The sequence below is a fragment of the Amphibalanus amphitrite genome, unplaced genomic scaffold (assembly GCF_019059575.1).
Source record: "Amphibalanus amphitrite isolate SeventyFive unplaced genomic scaffold, NRLGWU_Aamphi_draft 000239F_arrow, whole genome shotgun sequence".
In the NCBI taxonomy this organism is placed as follows: domain Eukaryota; kingdom Metazoa; phylum Arthropoda; class Thecostraca; order Balanomorpha; family Balanidae; genus Amphibalanus; species Amphibalanus amphitrite.
The window spans coordinates 385,933-409,214 of record NW_024881734.1 but is presented as its reverse complement, the minus strand read 5'-3'; the positions used below and the strand labels follow the sequence as shown (position 1 = coordinate 409,214).

The 23,282-nt window shown below is 53.3% G+C and overlaps 1 protein-coding gene across 4 annotated transcripts in view; it reads right to left on the bottom strand.

Annotated features, from left to right (window-relative positions):
• Positions 1-292: 292 nt before the first annotated feature.
• The window catches only part of LOC122386068 (protein fem-1 homolog C-like), a 38,179-nt gene continuing 15,189 nt past the window's right edge, over positions 293-23,282 (bottom strand). For all 4 annotated transcript variants that reach the window (XM_043374850.1, XM_043374851.1, XM_043374853.1 and 1 more), the window contains exons 2-8: positions 19,434-19,593; positions 15,331-15,531; positions 8,959-9,177; positions 6,237-6,426; positions 5,831-5,966; positions 3,046-3,321; positions 293-1,703 (exon numbers count right to left, since the gene is read on the bottom strand). In XM_043374850.1, coding sequence (XP_043230785.1) covers positions 1,065-1,703; positions 3,046-3,321; positions 5,831-5,966; positions 6,237-6,426; positions 8,959-9,177; positions 15,331-15,531; positions 19,434-19,593 — 1,821 coding nt within the window. In that variant the 3' untranslated portion in view covers positions 293-1,064. The remainder of the gene's footprint in view (positions 1,704-3,045; positions 3,322-5,830; positions 5,967-6,236; positions 6,427-8,958; positions 9,178-15,330; positions 15,532-19,433; positions 19,594-23,282) is intronic.

Here is a 23,282-nt window from a genome sequence, read left to right as displayed (position 1 = left end):
GTGGTGACTGGTGACTCTCCACTCCTGTTAGCCCCGTGCTTACCATGACCGATCCGTGCTGTGGCCACCGACCACCGTCATCAGTCTTTGCGAGCTGTGACCCTTGGAGTGAGTATTCCAAGGTGACCTACGGGCCAGGTTTTGGTCCTTTACCATAGCCAACCGACGTGGTGACAGATATTGGTATCGGAGCGGGCAGATCGAGCCAGTTCTAACCGACCCAGTCCCCAGGAGACGACCGAGTTCATAAGCACTGTCTAAGACACAGCACAGCTGAGAGCACAGTCCCGAGTTGCTTGAAGTGACCATATATTTACCAGACATGTCATGACCACGGCGCCCAAGCATGCGCCGCGGCTTCCGTATACAAGCATTTGATGCAAGTGCGGGTAAACAGTTCCCTCACAACCGTTCGTCGTTCGCAAATTGCCAATGTAGACTTCTAGGAAAGGATGAGCGCGCACTGCCAGCAGTGGAATAAACATTTAACAGTACTTTTCAACACCTAGCACGGACGGTTTGGGAAATCTGCAATAAAAGATCTACTGCTCGGCAAGTTCACCAAACAAAGCCGGTCTATATAAGGAAACGCAATAGTTATCTGAGCGAACTAGAAATTGGTGCTCACTGAATTGAGAAGCAAACTATTGAACCGATACATGAATTAAATGACTCACTGTAACCGATGCCCTGTGATAAAACAGACCGCTGGAGCCGGCGCACCGGTCCCGCGCGGGCCCGGCGGTGGCGCGCTGAGGGCAGAGACCGCGCCGCAGCAGAGACTCCGACCGGCCGGCCGCCGGCAGCGCCCGCGCTCGGCCCGCAAATACCCGTGGGACTAGAGCGCAGTGTCGCCACCCACCGGCGCGCGCACACGCACACACACAACACAACGCAACGCAACGCAACAGGCACCGCCACACGCAGAGCAACTATCGGGGCAATATCATAGGCATAGGGGGGAGGGAGGGCAGTGTGCCCACGGCACGGCAGGCGCGCCCCTCGCGGGGCGGCAGTATCACGGCGCCGTACCGCCGGCCGGCCGCGTCGCCGGCGCGCGCGCGTCAGTGCGTGTTGACAAACTGGCGCAGGTGGGGCGGCACGTGCGCCGCATACGCCGGCACGCGGCGCACGGCGCGCGCCGCCAGACAGGCCAGTGTGAGGTGCTGGTGCAGCGCCAGCGGCGGCTGCTTGCTGCACTGCGGGTGTTTGCGCAGCAGCTCGCTGAACGCGCGCCCCTCCCGGTTGACCGTGTCCACGTGCGCTCCGGCGTCGATCAGCCGACGCATCACGTCACTGCGGAACGACTTGTTGGCGGCCAGCGCGTGCAGCGGCGTGTTGCCGAGCTCGTCGCGCGCGTTCGGGTCGCCGCCCGTCTCCAGCAGGATGTCCACTACAGGCAGCGACGGGAACGCGCAGATCGGGTAGCGGCCCATGGCGGCGGCGTCCCCTGTGCAGGCGATGTGCAGCGGTGTCTGGCCGGTGCGGGTGACAGGCCGGCCGCGCTGCAGCTCGTACACGAGTCGGCGCAGCGCGGCCGTCTGACCGTCCGTCAGCCGCTCCTCTAGACGCATCAGCAGGCACAGCACGTTCATGACGATGGTGAGCGTGCGCGTGAAGTAGCTGTACTCGCGGTCCATGAGCGGCTGCCGACTGACCAGCGCCTGGCCCTTGACCACCTCCCGCACGCCGCGAGTGAACACCTGCCGGGGAGACGAGGCATTAGAGCCGGGTCAGATTGGTGGTCGGAGCACGGTAGGTCAGATGGGCGGCAAAGGCACGGCGGTTCATTAGATCCACCAAAACCATTCTGAAAACAACACCTAAGCCAATCGCTTAAATCCATTTCATCCAAGTAAAGGTGGACCTTTGCCACCAAAGCCCCAAAGCAGCTCCCTTCGTCCCTCGTCTCACGAAGGGCCAGCATGAGCAGTGGGAGTAAGCATCGTCCCACCAGACATTCCATCAACCGACACACCCGTTCCCGGCCAGTCCAGCCCTGACTGATGGATCCATCTGACCCTCGGACTTCCACCATGAATTTCACCAGTCCCAGATACAGTCCACTTCCTCTAACCACGGTAAAACACTCCCTCCCGGCCAGCTCTGCATTAAGTTCAGCAGTGGCCACAGGACTGACCATAAACAGCACCCCTCTTCCCACTCCCTACACAGGCTGTGACCACAGAACTTCCCTGCCCCTTCCAGCCTCCGAGACAGATCTAGTCGCAACCACCGGCCTTGAACACAATCAGGTGCTCCCTTCCCAACTATCCCTACACTACACCCAGCCGGTCTGGACGGAACCCGTCCGGCCGATAAGGTGCTCTCAGAGCCCAGCCCGACTAACGGGTCTCAGCACAGACCCTCGGATCTATACGGCACTTGGGCTGGTGAAAACTATGGCTTCCATAATTAATGAGATGATGCAACTGGCAGGAATGGACTAGCGGCCATTCAACGAACTATTCTACAAAGCACTTGGCTGGCTGACGATAATTTAAAGGGACCCTCCCACCTTAACATTAGATTTGAGTTGAGATAGCCAAAATGGGGTCCCTGGCTCACAATTACCGGTTTCGGCACTCACAACATCGAGAAATGCCTTAAATCGGAAATATTGAATTTCAAAATTGCAGCATTTTGATTCAGAGGGGCTAATGCATAGGAATACCCCTCTGAATGTGTGACGTCAGCGCAGATATCTAACGATTTTTAAATGTTTGACTAAAACGTTTTGTAGCACGCGGTGGTATATGCTGCTTTGCGCGCAACAAATGCCGCACTTTCAAATAAAGTCGCTATAGGAACAGCGGAGATCCCAAAAAGTAAACACAAGTAAAAGTCTAATATCTTGAAAACCGGTGAATATTTTTCGATGAAATTTGGTAGATATTCGTTTTTGCTCTTTCTGAACCGAGCGACATCACTTTCATGCCAATTCATTTACTTTTTTGAAGGTGGGAGGGTCCCTTTAATACCACTTTTCCGACAAATCCGCTCAGAATAGTGATGATAAATCACCGTCCATCTCTCACATCTCACCTGGAAGATATCAGCGAACGGCACCTGCGGAGCCGGGAGCCGGTTCCGTCCCTCAGACAGCATAAAGCTGAACAGTTCGGCGAACGAGAGCAGGCTACTCTGAGTGAGCGGGCTGAGCGGGTCCAGGATGTGCTGCTGCATGTTGAGCGCATACATCCACAGCTGGATACAGCGCTGGAAGTTGCCGGCGTCCGCGTACACGGCGCCCCGGTAGCGGATGAAGTACGAGGTGTCCGGGTGCGCCGGGCCCAGGATACGCTCGCGCACGATCAGAGCCTGTCGGGGGGGGGGGGGGAGGGAGAGAGGTCAGTGGTGGTTTAGCGTGTGTTGGGGTGGGGGTGGGGGTGGGGGTGGGGGTGGGGGTGGGGGGGGAGTCAGAGACCAGTAGAAACTGAAGCGAATTACAGAACGCGCATCAGCTAACAGTACGCATCATCACAGAATCTGAAACGTTTAAAACAGAAAAGATAGACACCGACAAAACACCTTAGAAGTGTCTTCGACAGTCACCGGTATGGTAATAATGCATATAAACAGCATCGCGCACACATTCCAGAACACCCTCCGGGCATACTTCTCACCCAAACCGTCAAACAAGTCGCAAATTCACATTTATACATTTCAGACAAGACGGCGAAGGTCAAATAAGCTGGGACCGTTCTGTTTCATCAGAAACCACCATACATTTCGCCATCCGGACCTGCCACGCCGCATGCAATCGGTCGGCTGAGGCCCGCACGGCGATCGGCCAGTTATTGCGCCGACACTAGCCGCCAGGCCGGAATCGGCCGGGTCGTCTTGGGTCGGCGGTGGTGACCAGGCGGGGTACAGAGTGGACTTTTGGTGAGGTCTTGTACAAAGGAGACGCTTCCCCTGGATCACTCAGCACAATGAATGGAACAGTGGTAAACGTAATGACGCAGTAATACTCCTAAACGAACGCAATAAAAATAAAAGCACAATTTACCGTGTATCTTAATGAAGCAACATGGCGTGTTAGGTTCACATATTTCGTAAGACAAAAATGACACCAAAGCTGTGCATCTGTTGCGGAGTAAAGTAACGACATTCTCCCGAAGCTATGAGAAAACGTTGCGCAATAGTGCAGCCCAGTGATCGGCCCATAGATAACAACCGAGCCCGAGCGCGATATCAAGCCGTGGTCGGCATTGCAATCTAAACCACCACAGGCGCTACACCGTCCCAGCCAGCACAGAAAACACGAAACCGAACGGATCGTCGAGATCTGTGGTCAGGAGTCAACAACCCCAGCTGGAACCGCAAATCACCGCCATGAATCAGTTCGTAGGAACTCTGCCCGGTCAATATTTTCGCCGCCGAGATCTGGCCGCTGCTGACATTTCAAACATAGTCTGCAGCACAGGACGAGTGGCACTGGGCGCACAGACCTTCCGCAGTTGGCACTCCAAACACTGTCAGGGCACGGGTCAGTCGCCCGCTCCCCAATCCGCTGAGATATACAGACAACACCAGCACTGTCGACCTCCCACACAGGCACAAACGAAACCACCCACCCCTTCCGGCAGGACTGGAAACGCAACACACTCACAGGACTGGCCCCGTAACACACTCACAGGACAGGCCCTGCAATACATACACTGACAGGACCGGCCCTGCAATACACTTACAGGACAGGCCATGTAACACACTCACAGGACTGGCCCCGTAACACACTCACAGGAAAGGCCCTGCAATTCACCCACAGGACTGGCCCCGCAATACACTTACAGGACTGGCCCTGCAACACAATCACAGGACAGGCCCTGCAAGTTACACTCACAGGACTGGCCCTGCAATTCACTCACAGGACCGGCCCTGCAATACACTCACAGGACTGGTCCTGCAATACACTCACAGGACCGGCCCCGTAACACACTCACAGGACTGAAAACGCAATACATTCACAGGACTGGCCCTGCAATACACTCACAGGACTGGCCCTGCAACACACTCACAGGACTGGCCCAGCAATACACTCACAGGGACTGGCCCTGCAATATACTCACAGGGCCGGCCCTGCAATACACTCACAGGACCGGCCCTGCAATACCCGTCCTTCCTCGTCTCCCTTCACTCCCTGCTGGCGGCACCGGCGGCCCGGCGTGTCTTCACACCGGGGCCGGCCAGCTGGGCGGGCGCCGGTCGGCGGACACTGACCGAGCCGGTCGTGCATCAGGACCGGTCGGGCCGGTACGCCCGGCAACCCCCGGCCGCTCCAAACGGTGGCTCATCAATACAGGACGGCTGGTTCGTCCGGCGCGAATACAGGGCCGCTGGGTCCGACCCGGCGCGGGTACAGGATTGCTGATTCGCCCGACAGCCTATTTATACCTCAGCAGCGACACCCAGATCAACCGGACTCGGAAGATGAACTTGCATGCGAATTTAGAACGAACATGACCATGACCAGCGCATCTTAGTTTCGGCATGGAAATTAGAACAAATACTAGCCCAGCGCACTTTGGTACGCGGTTACATGTCGGTTTATACGACTGGCCCTGAGAAAGATGACTTTCTAATCTTCATTACAAGTAAGGCACTATAAGCACCGCACCATAACTAACTTCTTTACATGGTAACAACGATAATCGAGGCGCACTATGACTCAAATTCACCAAACATCAACTCAATACAAACATCGACACACAAACCATGTACAAATTCGTTTCAGCCTTCCTCTTGATCAGTAGTCGCGATAGGAATCGAACATTCAGCACCAGAGCAGAGCCCTCCGCTAAGTCCCCTCCCATCCCCGCGTTCTGACCTGCATCCTCATTTCGTCCGGGTCGGAGATGAGATCATCGAGCTCCTCATGCGTCAGCGCCTCTGTGACGTTCTCGTAGGCGGGCCTCAGCTCAGAGGTTGGCGGCTTTGGCAGCGGATTTAGCGGGTCCTCGTACCTGCGGAGGCGGCAGACGAAGACGAAAATCAGTGGTGAGCAGAGACAGAGGGCAGAGGGGTAGGTTACAGAACAGTCAAGACTCAGGTAATCAATACGTGTTTCTAGGCGGCTTACATATTGTGACAATCAGACTCGAGGAGTACTTTCAGTACATATCGCTTGTCGAGCGCTCGTCTCCAGGACAAACCATTTGTCTCGTATCCGTCTCCAGTAAGGATGCGCGTTAACAGTACCGACCGTTTATTTGGCACCCATCTCCCACACTAACCGTTTGTCGAGCGCGCGTTTCCAGTACTCGATGGCGGCGATCAGGTCGTTCTTCTTGTCGACATAAGTGGCGCCGAGCAGCTCGAGAGCGTCGACCATCTCCTGTCGTGTGACCAGGTCGGGTCGCGCCAGCAGGTACTCGACGATGTTTGTGTGGCCGCACACGGCCGCTGCCAGCAGCGGGGTGATGCCTGCGGGACGAGAGAGGTGTCAGCTGAGGCAGGTCGGGACCTGGACGGGTAATGTGGGCTATAGTGGGGACACATACATAGTACGGAATGGAGTCAGATCGAGGGTGAAGTGTAGGACAGGCTGAGTCAGATAGACGAGATAGACGATCAGGGTGGAGTATATGGCGTCGGACGCAACCACAACGGGCATTGGCAGCATTGAAAAACATTGAAATTGGTGAATGAGGCACAGAATCAGCCGAGCAGCCTCGCATTCATGCACAGACCATAAGGTGGATCAAAAATGTAGGTATGTAAAATCATTAAACTGAAACAGCATGGTCGCATTTATTCCGTTGAAATGGAAAGGAATCCAGACACCCCTCAAAGAACAGCGATAAAACCAGCGCTGGAGCCGGCAACAGAGCACGTTTGACCTTTTTCCAGACCGTTATTCTGGGAGGAAAGGTCACCCATAACACGTATGGGGCGCGGCTATGGGGGCCGGCGACAGGGCACACCTGGCGGTCGGCAGGATCAAATGTTACAGAGAACAGCCCACCGACTGGCGGCAGACGGGGATGCGGGGGCCCAGATCAGCTGGTTCAGATCTGACTGACAACGGCTGGTCCCTGTCACATAAGCAGACAGATAGACGAGGGTCGCCGCAGTCCACCGCCGAGCCGGCCGGCCACTGCACTGGTCGGCCAGTGTCACATTGACAGACAGGGAGCAGTAACCCGACAGGGGAGCAGCGGCCTTGATACTCAGAGGGCCACTGACCGGTTCGTGTCAAATATGTAGAAAGGGAGCCGTGCCCCCGATCCCACCGCTAGTGATCAGGAGGGGAGAGGGGACAGTGACCGGTCCACGTCAAATGTGGACGGGGAGCCCACCACCCAACCGCTACTGCTGAATAAAGGGGGAGCATTGACCGGTCCGCGTCAAATAGTTATGTAGACGGGAGCCGTGCCCCCACCCAACCGCTACCGCTAAAGAAGGGGGAGCATTGACCGGTCCGCGTCAAATAGCTATGTAGACGGAAGCCGTGCCCCCACCCCACCGCCACCACTGGGGGGGGGGGGGGGAATTGACCGTCCGTCCCGCGGCGGGCAGTGACAGCCCGCGTCGGCCGTCGATACCATCTGTCGTCACAGTGCCGTATCGGTAGAGGACGGGGCGGCGCGGTGACCGGCGCTGACACATCACTACCGGGCCACGGCCGCGCGACGACAGCCGACTGGGAGCGCCGATAGCCGTCGAGTCATACGGGTCCGCCCCGGCTCGCCGGGCTGTCACATGAAACAGCGCTGACTCTGCGTCCTATCGCTGCCAATCGGCTGCGGTAAAACTCGGATGGAATGGCCATTGAACTTAAAAGCTGACACTGTCAAGAACGGGGACTTTTCGTTGCTCGTAAAAATTTATCAATACCTGATCAAAGGAGCAAGAGTGTTGCAATGTAAAAACGTTAATCGGTGATCAGCTGTAATACTGGAATCCCCCGAGCGGCTTAATGATCCGAAGCCGATAACGGGACTAATTCCGAGGCAGTCTCTGCAGTCCAGTGCCTAGCTGGCTCAGTTCGCTGTCGCTGACCCCCGCTATTGTCAGGGGACTTAACGTGCTTGTCACGATCCCAACGCGCTATTCTGAGGTACATGTAAATCCGCAAAGCCTTGCCAACATTCTTAGAGTTTAATTTTAACGTCTCGCATGTTTAAATCCGTTAGGCTAGGCATTGATAGCATTGCCCTGGTTTAATCTGAGCATCCCGCATTGTCTGGGAGCCGCAATAGCTGAGCGGTCATCTCCTGCGCAGCACGGCCCGCCAGCAGCTGCCAGCATTCCCACAATACCCGCCCCCTGTCTTGGTACCGGAGTACCCACCGCCCCCCGCGCGCGGCCTCCGTAAGATAAATAAGCACCCCGTGGCCAGCGGTCGACCGGGCGACCACGGCCGTCCGAGCCGTGCCGAGCCGGGCTGGCGGCATCATGACATGAATGGAATACAGCACCGGAATACAGCAAATACAGCATGGAATACAGCACTGGCATCGGCGGGTGAATTTCGTTTTACATAGAAACCATTGAAATATCAAACCCCTAGGCTGACGGGACTAGTCCATCGCTAGCACCGCTGTCTGTCACCGCCGCAGTTCTGAATATACTACGCGTTCGTGTATAAACCGCACGGTGAGTCACAGTTTGATTGCTTTGCCCTACGATCGGGATCCTAGCATCAGGCATGTAGCGCGCAGTGTCTTTCAATCAGAGCCCAAATCACGTCTTGTCCAGAGCCCCAGCCGACAACCCTGGGCGTGATAGGTTCCGCTCTCAGTCATTTATAAGACTCCCCGGTAGAATCCCTGGAGTAACCCACCACACCTATGACTCACTACACTATGCATATCCCCCTCCACCAGCCCGGCCCCTGCTGTCCTCGCCACCCCACCACCTTATCACCCCGACAGAAATCCCCAGGACATGGTTGGACCCCAGCAGTGGCACTCTTATCCTACATATCTCCACACCACGCCGACGGACACTCACCGTAGGAGTCCCGCTCCAGTTTGGCGTGGTTCTCGATGAGGAAGGTCATGATGGAGAGGCTGCCGCTCTCGGCGCAGTCGTGCAGCGCCGTGTTGCCCTTGACGCTGCGCCGGTTGACGCGCGCACCTCGTGATACCAGGAACTCGGTGATCTTCAGGTGGCCCTTGTAGCAGCTGATCATCAGACATGTGTGGCCGTGCCGGTTGGCGATCTCGATATCTGGACAGGGAAACGTCGGGTCAGGTCAATTAGAGCTCAAGGCCGGTTATTGAATGATACCAGGAAATGAGGATAATGATACCAACGAGAACATAAAATAGCTTTATTCATTGGTTACAAAAAAAAATCATTGCAATCGACACTTTGTTTGGCCCACCTAATAGCATAACTGTTTTAGCGGGTACATAACATTATGAAACAAGGCTACAGCAGGCTAGCAAGATACGACGACGAGATCAGCATTCTACAAGATAAACAAGTATAATTTTTTCCTCCCTCAAAACCTCGCCAGACCGAAGACGCTGACATGATACAGCAACGCTTCAACAAAGAGCCAGCGATCTCCCCGACATCGAGCGCCTGTGACCGACAGGGCGTGTGGCGTGTCTGCGGTCAATGCGGCCGACACTGCCCAATGCTCATGGCGATTGGCCAGGTATTGTCGGTCGTGGGCGATTGCGGGGCGGCGGCCAACACGCAGCCGATACTGTGTGGCCGGGAAAAGTGGAGCATTTGGACACACACCAGTCAGCCAAGGTCGGGGCAGCCCGGCCCTCAGCCAACGCCAGTGGATCGACACTGACTATGGGTTGGGAGTTTGACACCGGCTTCAATGTAAGTGTCTTGTAGTTACGATATATCTGCTATGAAGCCTCATAAGAAATTTGTTGCGCAGGTTTCTTCTGCCTGTATTTCAGTACAACAGTTGCGTAAGCCCGGAAAATGTGGACATACTGTATATTTGTCCTACTGGCCTCATCTGATGTGTCACAGAGACATGTTCTTTTCCTGGCTATAGCGTCCGAGGCGCTGTGTGGATAACATAAACATTTAGGAGCAGGCTCAATTATTTCGGAGAAGACATTCAGAACAAAACACCGATGTTTTGGTGCCGCGTGTAACAATGAGCGAGGTAACAGCTGAGGGCGGCACGTTTTCCTGTCGCGTAGTGGGCGCTATCGCGAGCTCCATCGCAGCCAGCTCCAGAATCCGGGTACAGGTTTGCGTACGTACGGTAGGGGCAGGGGAGGGGTAGATGTGCACCCGGAGTCGGGTCCGACCATATGGACAGACTTGTCTGCCAGCAAAACGGGTCAGACCGGAGCACTGCATTAAACATGAGCAGCTTCAAGCGGTGTAACACATACAAAGGCAGTGGAAACCGTTGTTCGGACTTGCAAATCAAGACACTGAATGTCTGGATCGATCTAGTTTTACTGATAATACGTTGGAGCATTACGTCTCAGAGATACACAGATTCATTGCACATGAAATCAAAAGCGCAGCTGGAGCAATAATGACTTGCAGATCGGAACAAAGGAATACCGATTCTGTGAGAAAGTACCAAAGCCTTTTCGAAGAAAGAAAATATACTCGTAAACATCCATAAAAAGGCAGTGACTGATAATGTGCAAAGTTGGCAGAAAGATTTCAAGAACGCATTAGCTTTCATTGCGATAAGGCATTGCGAGAGCCATATAGGCTATGGTCAAAATTTGGATAGATAAATAGGTTCTCCTCCATAGAATGCATAGCGGGATATTCAATATAAGCTGAGCAAGAAGTACAGCAGACAGGACATCAGAGGTTATAATAAGGCTATAAGAAGCTACACAGAATCAGAGACGTTTAAGCTCTCAGTCACATGTCTTTTGACGACATACATTATCCTGCACACGGATGTAGCGTTTGAGCCAGTGGATGCGAAGGATTAGCTCGAAAACAAAGCGCACACCGCAGGGTATACCAAGCGATGTCACAAACCAGAAGTACAGCCGAACTCCCGTCGCCCTGGAGCCAACCCCTCGAGGTCGTTCCACAGCGATCAGCAGCACGGGCACCGCTGGCATTGAAGCTGCCTCCAGGGTCACCGCATGACACTTATACTCTCTAAGTCGATACCTTTGGAGTACCACTGTGACGACACAAACAGCCTCCGGCCGGCAGGGTGTACGGACGGCACTCCCATTACGCAGAGCACGGACACACATACAACGTGTATATGTACGGACGGCACTCCCATTACGCAGAGCACGGACACACATACAACGTGTATATGTACGGACGGCACTCCCATTACGCAGAGCACGGACACACATACAACGTGTATATGTACGGACGGCACTCCCATTACGCAGAGCACGGACACACATACAACGTGTATATGTACGGACGGCACTCCCATTACGCAGAGCACGGACACACATACAACGTGTATATGCGGACGGACCGGAGAGAAACACGGTCAAGGATGACCAGATCCGCCGCAGGATGGCGGCTCTCCCACAAGGACAGGGCGAGTCGCGTGTACCTCCACTCAGATGCCATTCATGTTTGTCTGAATGATGCACCCGATATGACACTCCCACCTCAGGAAAGTTGGCACTGACGTCATACGGCGTATCGCTAGCGGCATGGCAGCACGGATCAATGCTGCTGGGCCCAGTTTCACCAAGTGGGGTAATTTCGGCATGGGGTAGATTTCCATTCTGCCCCATGGGGTAAAATCCAGTTTCACCAGCTCAAACTACCCCCATGGGGTAGTTTCGGCGTCTCTTGTGAATGTTTGCTAAGCAAGCAGCATCAGCAAAACAACGGAACGTTTTGATTGGTCGAGAATTTCATTTCACGACGGCGTGAAATGAAGAACACATTTGATTTGGCTTCTTGTATTTGTCAACCAATCACCTTGGTAACGATGGCACAATGGCACCTCAGTTTCCAAGATTCACAACTTTATTGAGAAAGGAATGCAATGCACAACCGCGAATCTTGATGGATAGGTTACAGAACAATGGCATGTTTTATTATCGAATAGTATCGAATGTTTTAAAATTAATTAGTGTTTTAGTAAATTTGATGTTTAGGGGAAGTTGGGGGAACGCCGAATACTTTTTTTCTGACGCCCGTAGCACGCAAGGTAGACAACATAAGCTATTCTTATTGGCGTCATTCGAGAGGCCAGTCTTTTGCCTTTCAAACATACCAGACGCATTTGATGAATTCGCATACCGTTAAGCGCACAAACTAAAAATATCAAAGAAGTGACTTTTTCGGCGTTGCCCCGGACTGCGGGGAAAGCCGAAAATGGGAGAAATGATCTATGGGGAATGCCGACATTGATGTTTTGCCACTTTATCTCAAACTTTATCCAGAATTTATCAAAGCTGACACGCGTTTTAAGAGCTTGAGGACGCTTGGTGCACACTGGAAGTTATAATTGTGTGATATAATAAAAAATGCCAGGTAAATAATTCCTTATAGGTAACAGGCCGTTGTGTCGGTTGAAAGTGTAATTTGTGTGACTAAAAATTCGCGTTGCTATTCTACAGCAGTAAAGTCTACGTAGCGTGCTTTAACGTGCGTAATTGCACGTTTTCGGCATTACCCCAGCCAGCCATACTTTCATTTGCAGGCCCATAACTTTTCAAGGTGCCGTATAAATTTCAAATAGGCAGCACACTTATGCAAAGACATGCTGAAGATTACTTGACCGAATTGGCCAGACAAACGGTAGCATAATGAGTAAGAAATGCAGCTTCAAAGGCGCATGTAGTACAAGGAACGCGACCGCGTACCTTGAAAACGCTTTTGGCGCCCTCACAGCCGAAGTATTCCGAATGACGACTCGTAACAAACATGCGATAATTGTAGTCACTTAAGCTTTACAGCATCACTGACAGGTGGCATCCATGTCTTACGGTTTTCGAAATATCTCGAATTTCGGCTTTGCCCCAACTCCGGCATTGCCCCAACTTCCCCTATATTAGATGTTTAAATTAGATGTTTTAGATTAGATTAGATGTTTAGTGTTTTATAACTAGAATGTTTTAGTAAATTAGTGCATGTTTTATTAGTATCGAATACACCTTGCTTGGTATTTTTGACGACTTTTAACTACGAATCTTTTGCACCAGATGCTTTTATTTCTAATGTGCATTACAAAATACATACAGTACCTACAGATGCACGGCACATTTAACGCAACTTTATTGAGATATGCACAACAGCGACAAAAATAAAAAAATAGATATGGAAAGTATCGAATCCACTTGGCCTGGTATTTTTAACAACTGCTTATTGTGAATTACATGCACCATATGCTTTTTATTTCTAATGAGAATTACCTAGGTATGCACGACATTCTCTTGCTGATTTAGGTACGGCATTTTAATTTTGATTTCAGTTGTTAGCGTCTTGACATTTGCTGGATATTTGCACATTGACCGTAAGGCATATAGATACCTCGAATGATAATTTGAATAGATCACAAAAGTTGAAGTACTATGATCATTTCAACAAGACACATCGTCAGCATGTAACCACCGTGAAGAATGTGCATTTTTATTGTTTATATTTCAAGGCTTCCTCATCCGGTATTCAAGGTCACTGTTGAAGGAAAACCTTTAATAGTTAAAAAAGTAAAAATCCTGACATTCAGCTATGGGCGACATCTATAATGCTTCTGTTGGGTGTTGCAATGCAGATCACAGGCATAGGTGGTGAAGGCTACATGCAGTAAAATATTTGGATTAAACTTGAAGTACCTATGCTATGAATAATGCATACTCAAACATGACAGGTGATTGGACTTCAATAAAATATGTTCTTATTACTATTTTACTGTCAATTCTTGCTCACAATTCGTATCATATTCACAGGTTACCCCACGAATGTCTGCCGTAATTTTGGTCGGATATTTGGGGTAGAACCGACGATAATCAGCTGATTGATTGGCTTGTTCAGTTGCTCACGGACCGTGAGCATCTGTTTGCATGGCAAATTTGGGGTAAAATAAGAACTACTCCATGGGGTAGTTTGGAAGTGGCCAATCAGAACCTACCCCATTTGGTGAAACTGGTTTGGGGTAGTTTCGCCGAAACTACCCCAAACAGAGCTTGGTGAAACTGGGCCCTGGAATGGATGATGAAATTCCATAAAGCTGCTCCACAGAAACATAATGGAGGCAGTGTTATCAAAAATAGCAGCTGACGAAACATTGAAAGCTATTGTTGATGTCAATCATCGTGCAACGGCTATTGCAACAGTGATCAAAGAGCCACCTCATGATGAATAAGAAGCGACTTTTGACCTTCTTTCAAACATATGCCCTGAAACCAGGGTTGTGCTCGACTAAAAAAAAAAAATTGCCGACTCGACTCATCATTCAACTTTAGAAAGCCCTGACTCAACTCTGACTTAAACAAGGAGCTGATTTTCCCTTGACTCGACTCATGACTCAAGCGGCGCAATGAAAATATGAGTCGACTCAAACTTGACTCAAATTTTTTTGTTGAGTCAAGCGTGTTGACTCAAAATTGACTCAGATAAAAAAGTTGTTGAGCGGGGGGGGGGGGGGTGAAAAATCCGGTAGCAGGGCCAGGCCTATGTTGTTAAGCGTGGGGGGGGATGAAAAGCTTACTCAACTTAATGTCAAAAGTTATTTTACTGACTCAACTCTGACTCAACTCAACATCTTAATATTTTTGTCTGACTCAACTCTGACTCAACTCAGCAGCTGAGCATTTTATCTGACTCGACTCAAATCGGACTCATTTGAGTCAGAGTTGAGTCAAATTTCTGACTCGACTCATGAGTCAAGCACAACCCTGCCTGAAACACCACTAAAAATATACGATTTGAGGCAAAGCAAACATCAATATTTTCAGTTCGAGTGTCCCAGCTGAGTCCCTGAGACCCCTGAGTTCACGCGCTGAGTCCCGCTCGGATATCTGGCTAATGATCAGCGGCCGACGTGTGCCGCGCTGAGTGCTTCAATTGCGTCATCTAGTAGCAAATGGTATCGATCGACCCGAGAACCCCCGTCACCCCCGCCCAGCTCCCACGCAGAAGTTCGCCCACGAATTCATGACGTCCCGCACACGTCCCATATCATCAATCACATTCCGACGGCCGTCACTTTTTCATGGTCGTCAGGCAAGTTCATTTCATGTCACATTCATCCATTTATCAGTCATACCGTCACGCAGCCGGCCCGGCCCTCCCCTTCACCCAAGCATACACCAGCCCTGCCCTGTCACAATGCCCCCGCTGCCCTCGCTACTCTTCCTACCCAGTCACTGAGAGGGAGGCGCACCAACCCTTCCTGCCCTGTCTCCCTTCTCCCCACCATCCCTACCCCGCGCTACTCACTTGCTCCGTGCTCCACCAGATACTGTGCGATGTCGTGGTGGCCGTCGAAGCACGCTGCGCGCAGCGGTGTGGAGTGGGTGCGTGTGGTGGCGTTCACGTTGACGCCCCGTTCCACGAGCAGTTGGACAACCGAGCAGTGGCCGGCGGCGGCGGCACACCAGAGCGGCGGCGCGCCCTCGATCGTCTCACCGTCGAATATCACTGTCGGCAGACGGGGAGAGGGAGGTGAGAAGGTGAATGTGAGAAATAATACGAATGTGAGAAATAAAGAAATAATGTTTGAGCTATGTGGTATCCCCATTCATGCGCACAGCACCACCGCGGGGGAGAGAGGAAAACGGCAGCAACGTCATACAAACGTCAGAAACATACGTCAAGTGGTGAAGCGATATACAGAACTTTATGCAATATCTTCATACAGCCTCACAAAACACCGACAGGAAAACATGACGCAAGAATCCTAACACGCCACTCCTACGTCTCAGCCCGAAGTTCGAACCTTCTGGTGGCCACAGTGTAGCAGCGCCTCTCGCCCTATCCGCAAGTCCCCGGTTCGGCCCCGGGCGGGCACATACTTGTCGCGCGGCCAAATACACCAGAAACGGACTGGCGTCAGGAGGCCAGACGGGCTCCTCGTCAGCTCTCCGCCGCCGAGACGGCCAGAGGAGGGACGGCGCTCCCAGGGCCGCCCCAGCGACCCCGAATGTCACCGCGCCAGTGTCCCAAAATTTGCAGATGTGGGTGGGAAACGACATCCAAAGGAAAATCATTTCCACTCTCCTCCAGTTTTCAAGCACAATTTTCCACTCCCAATACCACCAAGAAGGAGCAATTGCGTGAATGGTTGTTTTGCATCTGTCACAATTGTTGATAGATTAATGTTCTTGATCATTTTCCCACTGTTTTTGGGCCTTATCTGACCGGAAATTTTTCACTCTCATCCTTTTTTGGGCAGCAATTTTCCCCTCTGACACCCAAGCAAAAATATAATTTTGTGACACTGCACCGCGCCAACCGGCGAGTCACAACAGCCGACCTCGGCAGAGACATGGGCAAACAACAGCAGCTTTGTGCTGAATTTACGAGGCAGCGTCAGCGAGACGGTCGTTTGACAGTCGCAACGTCTTATGATCTGGTTTTTGTCCTCTCAGTATTCCGTCCGACGACAGCCGATATACCTCACCGAGGCTGTCATAACGAAGACACGCACGGATAACGGTATTCGTCATGCCGATCTGTCCCGTTACACATACGTATGCAAGCGTACAGAGATTGTCGCACTGGAATGTCGGCTCGGAGTTCCAGAGCGTTCCACAGTAACACACGATGTTTCTCTTGGTTCGCGCCGCCTCGAGTTTATGCTCGGAAATCAGGTCATGACTGGCAGCGGCGCGGTTTACATGAGAGTGCGGGCCTGCTAAATAAAACAGCACGGATTACAGAGCAATACGGCCCTGACACACTGCGCAAACAAGGTCCGACGAAAAAGGTGGCCTGGGTTATCCATTCATCGACCAGAGACTCACAAACCATAAAACCACTTTAGTGTCAACACAATAGACGGGCTCAAGGTTCAATTATCGGTTGTTCACGACAATTGATGTATCACAATGTGACCTTCGGCTCTCCTCTCTCTTAGATTAGTTAGATCCGAGAACTTATCTAACCAATATATGAGCCCAGATGCCAACGCCAAGTTAATCCTCATTTTTGTAAATGCCTTTGCCGCGGAAAAAGACCCATAGAAAGGCACCTTAAAAACTCAAGGTTCGACCATTAAAACATACCAAACCTCGGCACCTATGACTTAATGCGGTTAACAGCCACTTCACATGTAACTGAGACCGGAATGAGCTATCCCGCTGAGCCGACGCCAACAGAACAGTGCCCATCAATCATCGCCCAGTCATCACGGAGCTCCGGGCAGCCGGAGCAGTCACTCACAGTCGAGTGAAGTGACCTTTGGAGCAGTTTCAGTCTCCCTGTGCCCGCACAGAGCCACATTGCAAAAACGTCGCCGGCACTGACGCCCAACTGCTCTTAGTGGCGGCGCTGTGTCCTCAGCTGGTGGCTGACGCAATAGGGGGCCGCACGTGCACCGCCGTCCCACGCGGGTACAGCGCGCTGCGGCGGGCAGGACGACACGTGTCCTCAGCAGTCCGCCGCGCCGGCTGCCGGCCCGCCCCGCCACTCCGAGCGAGGCTTTGTCCCATTCCGTGGAGAGGTAATGGCTCCCTGCTCAGTACTCGTGGTCGAAATGACGGCCGAAGTCGGTCGGGGCGCCCGTCCCTTCGCTGTCAGCCGCAGCAAGCTACCCACCAGCAATCCGCCACTGTTTGTACAGAAGGTGCCGCAGCTGCTGCGGCAATCCCCTGCCGCTCTTGGCGTGGCTCGCAGAGGTAGTCAGTTGTTATGACCACAGACCAAACTGTTGTCATAGTGCCGCCACTGTCACCCCTATGAACTCGCCATTCCCTGCACACCACAGTCACAGTCACAGGGCATGAAAAGCCAGCCACGACCCACGAATCACCGGCCACAGAACTCGCAGTCACAGCCTTCGACTTATATCTATGGATGACGGGGCAGACCGCTACCCTCGCCGGTAGCGGCAGGGCTTTTCGTCCGCCGATCGCGCTGGCTCTGCGCCAACGGGGGAATGTTGCTGACCTTCGAACGAGTACCCAGCTCTCGGCATTGGCCCCAAATGGCAGCGGGATATCGGGTATCTCTCCAAAACATCGGGGCAGCGCCGATATTGGCTATGATCACAGATAATAGCCGTTAGCTGATATGACGGAATTTCCGTGATTGATTTGGCCTGTCCACACCAGTCACGGCTGATGCGCAGAATTACAATCACATGTCTTTTATCGATAAGTTCTGTTTGAAGCTAGGTAAGCTGGATATCGTCCTCACGTTCGATACTATGGTTCAATGACATGTCTGAATAACAATAAAAAATCAAGGACTTTGATCTTTCCACCATAACAGACCATAATCTCTACAAAGAACGAGGCGAACACTACATCACAATTCGTCATCCCACAACAAAGAAATTCTACCAAACAACCTTAGCACGGAGCACGACCTTTAAGCCAGCATCCCATAAAAAGGCGGACATGTCAGCGATGCACGTTCCGGATAGTGTAGAGCCCACACAAACGGCAGAGACCGCCGACAAGTCATCGATAAGGCAACACACGTCTCGTGTCAGTTCCAACACCGGACGAACACAAGGTGTGACGGCCCGTGCATACGGCTTAGCCGTCAGAGGTGTGTTGATGCCAGCATTCCGCCATTCACCCCATTCGGCCGCACCTCAGCCCGTACCCAACACGCTTTCCGCGACAAGGCTGGAAAACCGGCTCTGAGCATCACGGACGTCACTATGACGCAAACAATAACAGCGTGCCATCAGTCGGCTGTCGCTGCGGCCGGCACCGGCTGGCAGATCGCGAGGGTGGCGGTGCCAGCTGGCCCGTCCCAACCACTGCGCCGTCCCAAAACGAACTGACACGCGCCTCAGTCCGACCGCCAACAGTCGCCAGGAGGACCGACACGAACTGCAGATATCCCAACAGTGGCCAAAACGAGCTGACATGCACCCAGATCGAGCCCCCGCAGTAGCAAAACGGACCGACAAGGGCCACAATCAGAGTTCAGACAGTCGCCAAACCAAGCTGAAATGTAACGCAATCTAGCTCTCAACAGCCACAAAAATCAGAGCCATGAGTAAAATGAAATTAAAAGACCTGAGGCCACCAAATGATTCAACCGCACAGCCAATTTAGCGGAGCAATGTCAAGACAGCGCCACAATCACTGGTACAGAGTGCAGCAAACAACCATTCCGTAAGTCCGAGGTCCAGGTTACATCAGCGGCCACAAAAAGCTGACGAAGCCTCCTACTGTAAAAAAATGCAACACAACACCGCCACTTTACCCCACCTTCCTTGGAGCTGCTCGCATTCTAGGACCTTGGGCCCTCACACTGAGGAGAGTTATCCGCGAAAGGTCTCGATCTTACACACCTAAGCCTGACCTGACCTACCCCAATTCAGTACTCCACCAGCCTATCATCTAGTCACAGCCTTCACATACCTGACCCGACCTGCTCGGGGTCGGCAGCGCAGCGGTCCAGCAGGTACTCGGCTACGTCGCGGTGCCCGTTGCGACAGGCCATCACCAGTGGGGTGGCGCCGTTGGTGCGGGTCGACACGAGCAGTTTCACCTCATCCTTCGGCCGGCGGTCAAGAAATACCTGCAACAGGGGCAGAGAGAGGTGTCAGAGGTAGTCGAAAGGAGCTCGAGGTCTGAGCAAAAGGTTCCCTCCCACCTTTTCCTCTTTCTGAGGAAAGGATCCCCCACGTGCAAGGTAGGAGACGGGCTAAAGTCAGAGATGGGCAGAGATCGGGGGAACTTTGAGGTCAAAGGTAGTGATGGGCGGGCTGGGGTAAGAGGTGGCCAACGGTCAGAGGTCAAAGGGAACGTTGCTAGCTCAGAGATGACAGCGTGCGGCGGACAGGGCCAAGCAATCTCACACAAACAAGACTGGACGGAAGACGAATGCTCGGCCGGCAAAATAATTGAGAAACTAGGAAGGACTTGGCTGAGTTCTGGTCCAACTTAACTTGACAGCTAAAGTCAAAGCGAAAGGAGAGATAAACGGGTTGAAGGTCAGTACTGATAAACCTATTGTGAAGAACCCTTACTATAAAGATAGTTATGTCTGGTGAGTGGTGGTTGAGTGGTGGTATACGCCTACTTCTCCAGCCATCTGATCATAGTATAATCAGACTCAGAGGCACGCAGGCTAAATTGGGGCCAAGTAGACCCTGACGTAAGACTCCTGTCGTTACGGTCATGAGGCGACAGTGATGGAGAATTAGTCGAAACGGACGCTCACAAAAGCTCCTCACACAACATGAGCTAAAACTGCGGCATCCGTCCGATGGGCATCAGCAAACCTGCTTAGGTTTGACAATGCAACTGGCTTTCGTGCTGATCCAACCACTAAGCGCACCCGACCCAGGTGGTTCTCACACAAAAACCAACGGACTCAGGCTGGTTTTCATGCGAGTCGAAAGACGGCCAATTTCTCCACAGCCTCGTTTTGAGCCCGGACCATTTTCCACAGAGAGAATCCGAATTCATATCAGCCCGATAATGGAATAACCCAGCTTACGTATCTATGGCGACATCGTGCGCACGTTTTCGTCAGCGCGATAACGTCAGAGCTGCAGGTTTCACCAGATCAGAGCTGTCGTTTAGCGGACCCGGTGCCCGCTACCGTCACCCACGCACCGGCCACCGGCGACAGGTCGACCCTGTCAAACGGTGACGGTCGCTGGCACAAAGCCGTACAAAGACAGACAGGCTGCACAGTTACACGAGCGGCGCCATATTCCCAGTGACGACCCGCTGACAAGTGACAGCGTGTGAGTCCCAAATCAAAGATTAGCGCACCCGCTGGACCGGCCGAAGACGCAAAGTGTGCGATGTTACCAGTTTTCAATATTGCCACAGTGGTGTAGATCATATCTGTAGCATTATTCCGTGCCATTTTTGGCGACACTGTACAGGCTTTCAATAAATTACCAACTTGAAAAGCGAGAAAAGATGCAGAGAAACCACCATCCAATGTGGAAGCGATGGGTGAAAGACAATGTGAGCCTTAGCAGCTCCCAGCGTTTGTTTATACATTGCAAGGTCCAAGATAAATTGACCTTAATTAGCAAACACCAGTCACCAGACAGCCATCATGACAAAGGCCGCACCCTTCAGTTCCGCGCCTCTCGGTGACGTCTTCCCATCTATCAAACAGCGATTGGGGGCAGCCGACCGCGCCAGCAAGTACTCCCTCCCTTCCCACCTCCGTGCCGGCGCCTAACGAGCTCTCGACGGCGTCCGGAAAAGGTCAGGGGGCGGCGCGGGTCACGGCCGCCGACGGCGCCGCTTCCGCCGAAGCGCCAGTCGATAAATGCCTCGCTACGTCGCGCCGTCACCGAGCGGCGCCCCAAGCCGAGGACGGTGGAATGAAGTGACCGGCCGCGTTCTGTGCCCGTCACGGGTGTCACGTCACGGGGGGTATAGTTCAGGGATCCTCAGTGAGCTGCAACCGTGTCACCAGAGTGCCGTGTTCGCAGCCTCTTCGGCTATTTTCACTACACAGAAGCGCTGGTGATCCGACCATCATCGTCATAGGCGGTTGGCTCTGTGTTTGCACGAAGTCGGTCACAACACAGCCCGACCAGCCCTCACATCAGTCAGACGGGCCACCCCAGCCGGGTCAGCCAATGTGACCTGGTATGTGACACGCACCCTTTGAGAAGACCGCGCGCGTCTTGTAGCGGTACTGTCCCCGGCCAGCTCCGACTCGTGTTCGTACCCGTGCAGACTGGAACCGCTGGTCTAACGTTCAGAGTCCGTCCCACGCGTGTCCCCTCACAGCATCTCCGGTGGGCCATCCGTGAAAACAAAGGCGATCATAGACAGCGATATATCGGCGACCGCGCACTTCCGGTATCTTCTGACGACAGTCGAATTTCCAGGTCATCAGGCGCATTTGAGAGCGTACGGCGCAACGGGAAGTGGGCCGGCTCTCTTCCTCATGTTTATGCGGAAAGATATTATGCTCATCGATCCAGTACCCACGCGCAGCCTTCCCACGCCGCTGCTTCACTCTTGCAGCAGCATTCTGCTGTGACAGCTCCATATTTCAGCACGTCTTTCTTTTAGCTCAGTAGGTCGTCGCTATACGGAATCTATCGCGAAAAGAATGGCTGAAACTTCTCGCAACCAACGCATTTGCTGAAACACAGTGCATCACATTTTCATTTCCCGGTGCATCCATGCGCAGACATCAATGATTTGTAAATGTCTGTTCACAACCAAACGTCATGAACATTGCATAAAGCGTCCAAAATAGCAGCACTCTTTGACCACTGACCATGAATACGATCAGCGCATCAAATGGCTCTGCACATCTGTCTCCATCTGCCTGCCTGCCAGGCCGTACGGGTGACGTGACCCGGAGACTGATGCGCTCAGTTGTGAGCCCGCACCACTGCAGTGTTCGGCCGGTGTCGTGGCCGGCCGTTGGCCACACAGTCGGTAACGGTGGTCTCTGGTCTGGGACGGGGACGCGGCAGTTCGTCAGCGCCCACACGAGCCGCCGCTGACTATCACCGCCTGTCAATTGCGGCGATAGGGTGGACGTAGCGGTCTCTGCACTCGCCGACCCCGGCAGGCGAGGGGCGCAGAGCGCACGGCAGACGAGGGACATCCGCCAGCGTCACGCAGTAGCGCGTCATCCTGCGTCATCGGGCGTCAGCGGCCGAGCGTGACGGTTGGAGAGGAGCGGCGGGGCGGGCGAGGCGAGGCCAGGGTGGAGGGCGCCCGGTCGCCGACAGCGGAGGGCGAGTCGCGAGTCGCGACACGGGGCAAGTGGGTCACCGCCGGCGACTGGGCGCAGCGAGACGCTGCCAATTACCGAGCCGCTTCACGCACTGTGCTGGAGCGGTTTCCGGGCCAACGACCATTTGTGCCGGGGTGACGGATCTTGGTTGGGTGACAATGAGCGAATTGGCAGTAATTACAGGCGGTCAATGCCTGCCACAGTCCTGCCACAGAGTTCAGGGTGGCCTACTGTGGACCAGCCCGTCGGCCGGGCTCCACCAGAGCGCGGCGCCAGGTTACCTCCCACTAGCAGACAGCCTGTCGGTCGGTTGATTGAGCGACCACCCACGGGTGTGGGGAGGGGGCGATGTAAGGGGTCAGTGCCGCGGGCGACTGGGTCAGTGTGTCACGCCCTGAGGGGAGTAGATCGGGGTCAAGTCGGTCGGTCGACCCTGGAGCGGCGGTACTGACGCGCGCGGAACGTCGCTCTCTGGCAGTCGGCACCGCCGCCGTCACCGACGGTAGTTCTTGGCAGGCCGCTGGGCGGTGTCG